The following is a 12486-nucleotide window of genomic DNA, read 5'->3' as shown; positions in this document are numbered from 1 at the left end:
AGATTACTTTTTTACACTGGAAGAAACATGTAGTAATGTAATTTAAAAAAAATTTTAGGGGCGCCTGAGTGGCTCAGTCGGCTGAGCATCCGACTTCGGCTCAGGTTGTGATCTCATAGTTCATGAGTTCGAGTCCCGCGTCGGGCTCTGTGCTGATAGCTCAGGGCCTGGATGGAGCCCGCTTCGGATTCTGTGTCTCCCTCTGTCTGCCCCTCCGCCGCTTGCACTCTGTCTCTCGCATTGTCTCAAAAATAAATAAACATTTAAAAAAAATTTTTTAAGTGCTCAATATGCGAACTCAGTAGACTATCATTAAGACCGCAATTTGCATAACTGCAGCTGGACTTCAGCTAGGACTCACATGGACAGCACAAGACACGACCTTGGTGGCAGAGATGCCACCACACCCAGGACCTCACATGACACAGCTCCCCCTTATCCAAGTTACTTCTTTACAAGTCGGTGCTGCTGGCCACGTCTTGTTCATATGTTGCGGCCATCCTTGCTTCTTTCTTTGAGCTTGAATAGCAAATGTAGTCAGAAACTGAAAAATGAACTAGGACTAGAAATAAAGGAAAATTTTATGACCATAAAAATATCCTTGGGATAAGGGCACACTTATGAGCACTGAGAGTTGTGGAATCACTAAATTGTACACCTGCGGCTAATGTAACACTGTACATTAATTATAGTGGAACTTAAAAAATCTCCTTATCCCTTTTTTTAAAGCATTGAATTATTTTGACACAGAAGCATTTACACTCGAAAAGAAACGCAGCTTAATACTCTCCAGCGAGGATTCCATTCAATCCAGTGATGAACAGCAGTGCGTTCAACAGCCAAGGAAATAGTATAACCAACGTCTGGGGTAAAAGTCTCCCTTCGAAGCTATTGTATAAACTTACTACCTATTTACGTGTTAGATGCTTTCCATTACAGGCTGTCATTTCTGGGAATACAGACCTACACTGCACCCCGGCTGGGCTCTGAAAGGATAGAACAGGGTACTTACTGTGGCACCTATCCTTAAATCCAGACTTCACCAGCTCAGGTTAAGTCAGAATAAGGCTATAATGTTTGACAAGTAAAAGTAACGAGATGAACTATTTAAAAGGTGTAACAAAATTAACTTAAGCCACCCCTGGGTGGCTCAGTCGGTTGAGCGGTTGAGCGTCCGACTTCGGCTCAGGTCATGACCTCCTGGTTCGTGAATTCGAGCCCCGCATCGGGCTCTGTGCTGACGGCTCAGTGCCTAGTGCCTGCTTTGGATTCTGTGTCTCCCTCTGTGTCTGCCCCTCCTCCGCTCATGCTCTGTTGCTCTCTGTCTCTCTCTCTCACACTAAGATAAACATTAAAAAAAAAAAAAAATTAATTTACTTGAAAGGCTGGGTCACTGGGTAACTGTGTGATTTGGGCCAAGTCCTGTAACCCCTCTCAATCCCAGTTTCCTTATTTCAGAGGCCTGAAGTAGATCTCTTCCATCTTGTGGACGGCCCTGTGGATGCTTCCCACACCCACCACGTGGGAGCTGTTCTCTCTCTCAAAGTAATGAAGGAAAGCCCTGGCCTACGCCGTCCCTTCGACATCTGAGCTCCCTTGGTTTTGGTGTAAAAATGACACCGGAAGCATAACTTAACTTGGCTTTAAGGTTGCAAGTTTAGTAACTACAGGGATGAGAAAGGATCGACAAACAGGAAGGGTAAAATACAAAAGCTCAAAGAGGTATCTGCACTGGCTCATGTACATTACAGATAAGGCACCGCCTTCATTTCTGTGTGTTGTGTAAGATGCTGTGAAGAACACACGTGTAAATTACGTGTGTTCTTACATGTAATCTGACAGCAAAAATATATTCGAAGGTTATAAGGAATTGAGAAGAAAATTTTTTAAAGTACTAGTATTTGTATACGAACATCTACAGCCTGCCATTCTCTGAGCCAGGTGTTTTCTCTAGTTTACCTAATTTCCATCTCCCAAACATTCCATGAGGTACCATTTCAACTTTTAACATGAGGAAACAGAGGCTCAGAGATGTGAAGCAACTGGCCTGACATCACCTCCAATGTAAGTGGCAGAGCTGGTGCCCATCCGGCCTGATTCAAAAGCCTGTGCCCCGTTCCCTGCACTGGCTCAAACTGGGGGCCACAGTCAGGGTTCAGAGTTCTTAAGTAATGATTTACATATTTTTAACTCCTTAAAATATAATAAGATAGAACACTGTTACATATTAAATTTTAATGCATTGAAGAAGACCAACATATAAGCCTCAGGTCATCCTGATTTTTTGTTTTAATTTTTTGCAGACTTTGAAATAAGGTTTTTCCTCCATTTTCAGGTGCAGATATAAATTCCTTTTTTTTTTTTTTTAATTAATCCAGTCCAGCACTTTCCTCTTCATAAAGTTAGGCAAGCGAATGCACTACTCCACCTGATGTGCCCAAGTCAGAGCGTAATAAACAGTTCAGATATCAGTGCTAGTTTATGACATGACTCAGGTGACAGGACCTTGTCACAGAAGCAGCACCCAGCACTTCAACCAATTAGAAGAAATGTGAGCAGCTGTCACATAAGCCTGGTGACCGACCGATGAAGCCAAATTAATTGAAAACATCCTGCCACTGCAAAACACGTTTAAAAATTGGTAACATTTGAATCTACCTAGGATTCAGAATTTTCTTGATATTATATTACCAAAACTAAGCACAGAAACAGAGAGAGGTTTATGCCAAGGTAAGCATGCAGGGATCATCCACATGTTTCAATTACAAAAAAAAATTTTAATGTTTATTTATTTTGACAGAGAGAGAGAGAGAGAGACAGAGCATGAGCAGGGGAGGGGCAGAGAGAGAGGGAGACACAGAATCTGAAGCAGGCTCCAGGCTCCAGGCTCCGACCTGTCAGCACAGAGCCTGACGTGAGGCCCGAACTCACAGACCTCGAGATCATGACCTAAGCCAAAGTCAGACGCTCAACCAACTGAGCCACCCAGGCGCCCCTACATGTTTCAATTTTAGTATGTTCTTCAGAACAGCTCATTTTTCTAACTGAATTTATTAGGAAACATTCTAATTTGAGTCAATTAATTTATATTCATTCTGCTTTATTTACCGGGGTTGTGCATAAGATTTAATTTGCAAAAAGGTTTCCACGGGGGGGGGGGGGGGGGGGGCAGGGGAGAAGCCTGAGAAACCACGTACTACAGCCCAATGCCTACCCAGTTGCTGCCACACAAGTGATCAGATAATACCAATTCAGATGATAAAACAATAGTTTCAAGCTAGGGTAATAACAGAAGACTTCGGTAAAGAGGTTAAGAGAGGCAAAATAATTGCAACTGACTCAATATGAAAATACTATCTATCATAAAAATGTAAAGCCCATTGTCCCATATCAAGAGTTTGTACTAAGATGTATTAAAAAAATATTCTGATAAAAGTAAATGAGATCCGATTTTCATAGCTGCTTGAGGAACACTACTAATATTGGGAGGTGCTACCAAACAGTAAGAGATGTTCCTATTATTGTTTCCTTTTGGAATTCTTAAAGATTCTTCCATTAACCATCTAGAGGAAGCAAATGTTTTGAAATAAAACTCTGAAAAGGAGGTATACAGAATGAAGGTTCTGAAATCAAAGCTTGTCTATGAATATGCCTCAGATTAAAACAAAACCTTTAGGGGCGCCTGGGTGGCTCAGTCAGTTAAGCGGCTGACTTCGGCTCAGATCATGATCTCGCCGTCCGTAAGTTCGAGCCCCATGTCAGGCTCTGTGCTGACAGCTCAGAGCCTGGAGCCTGTTTCAGATTCTGTGTCTCCCTCTCTCTGACCCTCCCCTGTTCATATTCTGTCTCTTCCTGTCTCAAAAATAAATAAAACGGGGGCGCCTGGGTGGCACAGTCGGTTAAGCGTCCGACTTCAGCCAGGTCACGATCTCGTGGTCCGTGAGTTCGAGCCCCGCGTCGAGCTCTGGGCTGATGGCTCGGAGCCTGGAGCCTGTTTCCCATTCTGTGTCTCCCTCTCTCTCTGCCCCTCCCCCGTTCATGCTCTGTCTCTCTCTGTCCCAAAGATAAATAAACGTTGAAAAAAAAAATTTTTTTTTTAAAAATTAAAAAATAAAGAAAACGTTAAAAAAAATTTTTTTTAAAAAACAAAACCTTTATTAGATAAGCTATCTTAAAGCTTTAATGTTTAATAAGAATAGAACCTAAGTTCTACAATGTTTAGAATTTAATACTTTTAATCTAATACAAATCTTTATAAAGACCAATTGTATTTATTTATATCTTTCAAATACTCCCCTTTTTTCATACCCACCCTTTTCACAAAAGCTCATTTAAAAGAATTTGAGGAGGAAAAGGTAGTACTAAACTTAATAAAGACTATGCCATAAAATCAGCTAACCACTCATTTGCCTGTGATCAAGAGTCTCAGTACTTACGAACGTCCTGTGAAGCCATTTTTAAAAAACAGGCATGGAAATTAAACTTTAAAGTGTCAGATATTCATATTTAAACTTAAGTGCTTTCCTTGTTTTCCTGCTCTGGAAAGGGAAGAGCAAAATGAAGTAGGGCTTATTTCTTGGCCGAACATGCTAATAATGTCTCTAGTGAAATACTCCCCCCTTGTGGACTTCCCGGATATTGCTACCAGGAGCTGCTGGCGGCAGAGCTCTACAGCGGCCACTCCCTTTACCTGTTTCGGTTACCCGGCACTTTTGTTGTTTATTCTCCTATTTCAAAGAGTCTTAAAAATATTTTGACTTGAAGTTCTAAAATCATAAACGTCTGTTGAAAAAAATAACTTCATATAGATGATAGACAGACAAATAGTCTGGTGGCAAATGTGAATCCTTCAGTAATCAGACTTGGGTTTTTTAAAATGTAAATGTGCATAATACTCGTACCATATTATAATATAAATTATGTTAATATAATTATTACCTGCATAAGTAATATTTTTGCTTTACATATCAAAACCTATACATGAGAGAAGTTGAGTTTTTTATTTCAGATTTCAAACATCCTTAGTTAATATACTTTTTTCATGTTGGAGCTAGAAATGCACAACTTTGGAACATTTAAAATTCTTTCTTTGTTCTTTTTATTTTTATTTTATTTCCATAAAATTACTGAACATGGCATCATGAGTTTAAATGAGAAAATATTTTTAAAATCAATTTTATCCTATTTAAAGCAAATGAAAAGCTACTGAAAAGCTACCTAAAAAAATTATAGCCACCTAATGCATATAAAATGATATAAAGGCTTAAAAAACAGAGGTACCATCTGTTTAAGTGTCAAATATCACAACTGATTTTTTAAGCATTCCCCACAGAACCTATTGCAGTTACTAGACACAATTAGAACTGAATAAAGCATTTATTTGGGGTTTTACATAAGTTGGTAAGAGTCCGCATTTTTTTAACAGAGCAGAAATTCAATCCTCTGGAAAATTTCCTATCTGCCCGTTGATACATAATAATATTCCCATTGATATATAATAAATAATTCTAAATACTCATTTGAAAATGAATAAAATATATCTGGAAATAAAAATAAAATTAGTATAGTTCTGTATTTGTAATTCTCTCAGATCTGCTGCCTTGCTATGTAGTTACAGATCATCTCCTGGCTTCCAGAAATAGGTCTGGGGAAGCTCCAGCAGTAGTAGCTGTGTGATCCCAAGTAACTCCCACTCTTTGCCTCCCAGAGTTAGCATTAAATTAAAAAACCCATGCAAACTGCTTAATCCAACGTGTGGCATATACTGAAGACTCAAGTAATACTAACCAGTACTTTTATTAGCATATGCCCAATACACAAAAGACTCTATAAATATTTGTCAATGAATGAACCTGATCAAAATGTTTAGCATAACAAAATTGGGAGTCCAGCTAACTCATAAGGCCTTTTTAACAACACTGACAATAGCCTGTTGGTAGGAGCTGAAGTGGGAGGGGCCTGTCTAAAGGTGAGCCAATATGAAGTAATTCCAAACCATGGCATTCATAAAAGGATTATAAATGCAAGAAACCTTAGAAATGTGGTGAACTCACAGTTACAAGGAAATGACTATGAAATACATTGTTTTGATTCTGTTGTATCGCCCAACAAAAGGTGGAAACTACTAGGTGCTGACTGAAATATGTAATTACCATTCAATTGCTATGTACTGAGAACTTACTATGTGCCTAACCCAGGGAACTACTAGTATAATAACAAAGGAAACATTTTACCCACATTTAGAACCAAAGATCAGGTGTCTTTATGAATAGTATTCTCTTCAAGATAAAATGTGGCTTCTCATTTACCACCTTCCCCTAATCGATACTTGGCTCGATCCAAATGTCATCATCATATTTCTTTATTCTCTCAGAAATAATCACTACTGCCTACTCCATACCAAGAACGTCTAAAGTGAGGAATTCAGCAAGGTTTAAGGAAGTTACAGTCGTGGAGTTAACAGTCTAGTTCAGGAAACAAATATTAAGGAGAAATGCAAATATTTATAGAAAGGTAACTATGTTAAGTGCTATGAAGGAACATACCAGTATATATGGAACACATCTAGTAAAATCTTGGAGAATGGGGTATGCCGGTCACAAAAGGATTCTTTTTTTAAATTTTTTTTTTTTCCAACGTTTATTTATTTTTGGGACAGAGAGAGACAGAGCACGAACGGGGGAGGGGCAGAGAGAGAGGGAGACACAGAATCGGAAACAGGCTCCAGGCTCCGAGCCATCAGCCCAGAGCCTGACGCGGGGCTCGAACTCACAGACCGCGAGATCGTGACCTGGCCGAAGTCGGATGCTTAACCGACTGCGCCACCCAGGCGCCCCAAGGATTCTTGAGGCTGTGGCATTTAAGATGTGACCAGAAGAATAAGGTGGGGGAGGAAGGATGGGCCACAGAGAAGTGCAGGTGGAAAGGTAAAAAGCAAGAGGGATAAAGCATGAGAATGGGCTGGAGAGCCAGGCTAGGCCTGTTCAGAACTCCAGATAAACTTGATGCTTGTACATTGAATCTTGACCAATTATTTTTCTTTATCTGTAGAGCCCAAGTTGACACGCAATGACCATCATTTCCATCTTATAGTACTCACAAATCAAATTAATATTACTGTACAAGCAACTCATTAGTTGCCCTCTACACCACTGACCTATCAGCCAATGCTACAGAAACCACCTTTCATTCACTCTCAACCAGGGGCTTAAATGTGGGGCTTGGGGGACAAACCATGCAGCTGGCAAGTCCAAACGAAAGAAGGTAATTTAAAAAATGATCCAAAAAGTTGGCTTCTAAATCCAACATTTTACTAGAAAATAAAGAATAAAATCATCTTAAGAAACAAGAAATTATTACAACAGGAAAGACATACAGGGAAATTAGTCATAAATTAATGGAGATGTTTAGAAATAGCCAGTTTTCTTCACTACACTGCAACAGCCTGTCTACACATGTTGTTCACTTCTTAGCTTTCTCATTTTCATGGCACGCTGTTAAGTGCCATTCTCTATCATTCATTTCATCTTTACTGTGGGATCCCCACCTACTCTGCACAACTTTTCATTTACCCTAATGTTCCCACCAAGATCCACTCCCATCCCCTTCGCAACACAGGATTCTCAAAATACGCTCCCTTAGGTCAACAGGATTCCCTAACTTACGCCAAGTTACACTGATAGAGCCAAATAATCGGCACCTTAGAGCATACAGGGTACGGGTACAATTTTTTCAAACCCCTGCAATGGATCTCCATTTTACTTAGGGTAAAAGCCAAAACCTTTACAATGATCTTCCATGTTCCACACCTTCCTGACCTCACCTCCCACCCCGTCGCCTTACTGAATCCTCTCTAGCCACACCAAATCCCTTGTCCTTGCTGTTACGGAAACATTCCAGGTACTCTCTGGTCTTACAACCTTTGTCCACACTGTTCCTTCTGCCCAGAAATGCTTTCCCTAGATATCTCGTTGGCTAATTCTCCTGCTTCCTTCAAGTCTTTGCTCAGCTTTTCCCTTCTCAACAAGAACTACCCTGAATAAAGTATTTACGTGATACATATTCAGGGAAAGTGTGTTTTGAGAAAAAAGATGGAAACAAAAATTATATACAAGACAGTAATTTAATAAATGTTGAATGGTGACAACATCAACACAGGCAGAGAAGTCACATCATATCAAAAAGATAGAATTTCATTAAGATTCTACACTATATATAAAAAGCACCAAAAGTACCATGCATGAAACAGTGTTTGGCATAAATATTCCTAGTATCTCAAAATCAAAATTAGGAGAAATATCACGAGTACAAAGGATGTACTTTGTACTACAAAGGAGATGAGACAACTTCTTCACAAATCTAAACTATTATCCAGTTTTTCATGCTATTGAAATTCACGACTTAAATCCACATGCGAAAGAAATAGACATGTGCATAATCTGGGTCACATGATGGAGGAGGGACAACAAATAATATAAAAGAAAGAGGAAGGAGGTCAGTGAGAGCTAAGGGAGGCAGGAGATAACCAGAAATGAGCAAGTTAAACTTAGGAAAATTTTGGCTGAGTATCAGGTATGAACATCATAAGATATGAGATTTTATTATGAAAAATGCCAAGTACAGAAATACCACTACCTGAATAATTTAAAGATGCTGAATTGAGCATAAAGGTGTAAGTTAGATGCGTACAGTGCCTATTCAGCAAATAGCTATTCCAATGAATGGAACATGGCTACCGTTCTAAGGCTCTCTCAAAACTTGTTTTAAATAATTAAGAGTATGGCATTATCCTTATCACAAAACTATTCTGACCATATCATCCTGAGTAAAAGATTGCGTGAGTAGTGTCAAAACAAAAATTTAAAACATTATCTTCATGAAACTACTTAAATTGATCTTTTAAAAACTTCTATCATTGCTTAAAATGCTTACTGAAAAACACCAGAAATAAAGTTTTATACTAACATATTTCAATGGTTGTCTAAAACGTTGTAATAAAAAGTAGACAGAAAATCTTTATCTATAGTTTTTATTTTACTCCCTTTCTTCTTCCTAAATGTATGTTAACAAAAAAAACCCTCAAATGATCTAGACAAAAGCTTTTAGCTCAACACATAATTGCAAGAAAATTACAATAATTGTACCAATTAAAATAATCTTGAATGAACAGTATGTCATCTTAATGTTCCAATGGTTTATAGAGGGATCTACTTAATTAGCTGAAATTGCTTTCTAGTGTTAGTATCAAATGTCATTTGTTAAAAGTTGAACAATTTAGAAAATAATTTAACAAAGCAATTTTACCAAACACCAAGAACCAACATTTTCTTTTTCAGCTGAATAAAGCAAGCAGATGTGTCATCAAATTGCTATAAAAATAAATGAGGCTTTTTATGGATTAAAAAATAAATTTTACTACTAGCGTTAAAAATACTATTTTCTGATTGTTTTTATCAAATCAGATTTCTTTAATAAAATAAATGAATATCAATTATATACTGCTGCTTTTGTCTGCTGTAAATAAAACTTTTTATTATTCAAATGACAAGCAATGGAATCAAAGAACTCAACTATGGGTAACTAGAAATAGGCAGCTAAATTATTCTAACATATTCCAATATATGATCTTTCAATATGTTAATCAAATTGTCTTCCTATAGTTTTTCATTCCAAATCATCTTAAAGTCAATTATTAAGTCAACTCCTTAATGAAGTCTCGAAGATTCTTACTACATTGTCTTTTTCTCTTTTCCTTAGACTAGCTACAAAATATTCTTTGTGTTCGTAGGCATATAAAACACACTTTTTTCTAAAAAAAAAAAAAAAAAAATCTAAAAATCCCCCTGAATCCAACCCATTAATGGATGGCAGGCCCACCTAGTGCTAAAGTCTAAAATAATGGATTAATTTAATAGCAAAACAAAGTTCTAATTATCTCATTACATCTCCAATATAGAATTGGAGATATATATTTACTTGAACAAAATATTCCCCCTACAAAAACTCACTCCAAGTTATTTTTATTATATGCTGAAAAATACTCCGTCAAAAACATTTCTTTGTGGGAATGCAAGCTGGTGCGGCCACTCTGGAAAACAGTATGGAGGTTCTTCAAAAAACTAAAAATAGAACTCCCCTACGACCCAGCAATTGCACTACTAGGCATTTATCCACGGGATACAGGTGTGCTGTTTCGAAGGGACACATGCACCCCCATGTTTATAGCAGCACGATCAACAATAGCCAAAGTATGGAAAGAGCCCAAATGTCCATTGATGGATGAATGGATAAAGAAGATATGGTATATATATGCAATGGAGTATTACTCGGCAATCAAAAAGAATAAAACCTTGCCATTTGCAACTACGTGGATGGACCTGGAGGGTATTATGCTAAGTGAAATTAGCCAGTCAGAGAAAGACAAAAATCATATGACTTCACTCACAGGAGGAGTTTAAGAGACAAAACAGATGAACCTAAGGGAAGGGAAACAAAAATAATATAAAAACAGGGAGGGGGACAAAACAGAAGAGACTCATAAATATGGAGAACAAACTGAGGGTCACGGGAGGGGTTGTGGGAGGGGGGATGGGCTAAACGGGTCAGGGGCACTTATCCCTCTTATACAAACAGTATCATGTTGTAGGCTCTTACACACTTTGCTATTTTCACTTACTATATCCTAGAAATTCCTCCATGTAAATCACAGAGTTTTTCTTCATTCTTTCCTACAGTTACAAAATACCCTATCATGGTGCTTCAACCAATGTTCTCATGTAAATGTTTATTTATTTATTTTTGAGACAGAGAGAGACAGACCATGAACAGGGGAGGGTCAGAGAGAGGGAGACACAGAATCTGAAACAGGCTCAAGGCTCTGAGCTGTCAGCACAGAGCCTGACGCCGGGCTCGAACTCACAGACCGTGAGATCATGACCTGAGCTGAAGTCGGACGCTTAACCGACTGAGCCACCGAGGGCCCCCCCCCAATGTTCTTATATAAATGCACACTTAAGTTGCACAACTTCTTGTTTGTGGAGGTGTACATTCAAAGTAAATGACTGCTGGATTGAAAGTAAATACACGGGTACTTGTTCACAACTGTACCTCCGGCATCCAGAAGCAGGACCCACAAATAATAAACACTTAATATATTTTTGTTGGATTGAACCGAAAGATAAATTTCTGAGGGCTTTAAAGACCTTTTATTCATTTGCACAACCCTCGTGCTTCCGTCTCCCGGGGACCCAGACTTTAACCACTCCCTACCTCCATCACAGGACACGCAGAGGACGCAGTGGCTGGGGGCTTCAAGCCCGCAGCCGTTCAAATGTGAAAAGTTGATCAGTGTTTCTGTAATCCTGAGATACAGTGTACTTCTAAGCAATATACTCAACTAAAGGAAGACAAAGAGACTGACTTGAGTCCTCTTCTGTACCCAAACCAAAAACTGACATGAACTATATTTACTCTTTTACTGGGGGTGGGGTGCTGAAAAATGTAACAACTGTTTTTACGAAGGTAAAGGAAACTTGTAGAAAAAAAATAACGTATTACAGCAATGCCTCTTAATAGATCCGTTGTCACTGCAGTAAATGAGACAATTTGTATCAACCATCTTATGTGTTAAATAGAATATTCGTATCTTGTGAAATTCTAGAAAGAAATGGAGAACGCAGAAATGTAAAAACTTGAGACACTTCATCTTCATCATAAGATGTCAGTGCCTTACATACTCCAGACAACGCTGCAGCTGAAGAAAACACAGATGACCCTACCGTGTTGTGCGGGGCAGTACCCTTCGCACGTGGCTCTGGAGCCAGGGACCCGGCTCTACCACTCAGTGGCTGTGAGACATTCGCTACGTGACTTGCCTTCTCTGGGCTTCAATTTTCTCATGTGTGAAACATGAACAATAACACTACTCCACAGACTGTGAGAATAAAAGGTGTCGAAACACAAAGTGTTTAGAACAGTGGCGGGCACAGAAGCAATCTGTGGACTCTGAGAGACCTGGACTGAAATACCTCTGCTACTCACGAGCTAAGCGACTTTGGGACGTTAAACTTTCCAAACCACAATCTTCCCTGTTGAGGACGTGGGGCCGCCCAGCCACCTGAGCTTCACAGAGCGTCGCGAGCACTAAGGCTCCTGGCGGAGAACCCGGCACTTGAGGAAGGAAGGCTGGAGACACAGACACCAAAAGGAGAAAATGCTCACGATGAGCACTCTCTCCTCCTTCCATGAGGGCCCTGTGACACAAGCAGCTCTCCTGCGGCCACAAGTTCAAACTTCCCGAAACCAAATACATGCTCCAGGAACAATACCGATTCAGACAGGCTCTAAGAACCCTGTTTCTAGTCCCTAAATGAAGGCTTATTCTTTCCTCAGACATACTTTTATTGACACGCAAATAATCACCATTGCTCAAGGATAAGACGAAGTCCCAAAGGACTACCTGTCCATGCTAACTGGCGCTTTGGGTGA

The 12486-nt window shown here is 39.2% G+C and overlaps 1 protein-coding gene across 20 annotated transcripts in view; it reads right to left on the bottom strand.

The window, feature by feature from the left end:
* KIDINS220 (kinase D interacting substrate 220) overlaps positions 1–12486 on the bottom strand; it is a 100435-nt gene that overhangs the window by 33354 nt on the left and 54595 nt on the right. The window contains exon 23 of one of the 20 annotated variants that reach the window (XM_043604606.1): positions 11461–11655. The exons of the other annotated variants lie outside the window; for them this stretch is intronic. Within the exon in view, the coding sequence (XP_043460541.1) occupies positions 11619–11655 (37 nt within the window). The 3' untranslated portion in view covers positions 11461–11618. Of the gene's footprint in view, positions 1–11460; positions 11656–12486 lie in introns of those variants that run through there. 20 annotated transcript variants of the gene reach the window in all.

The sequence above is a fragment of the Prionailurus bengalensis genome, chromosome A3 (genome assembly GCF_016509475.1).
Source record: "Prionailurus bengalensis isolate Pbe53 chromosome A3, Fcat_Pben_1.1_paternal_pri, whole genome shotgun sequence".
NCBI classification, from domain to species: domain Eukaryota; kingdom Metazoa; phylum Chordata; class Mammalia; order Carnivora; family Felidae; genus Prionailurus; species Prionailurus bengalensis.
Note: the sequence above shows the minus strand (reverse complement) of the source record. Positions and strands in the feature narration are given on the sequence as shown.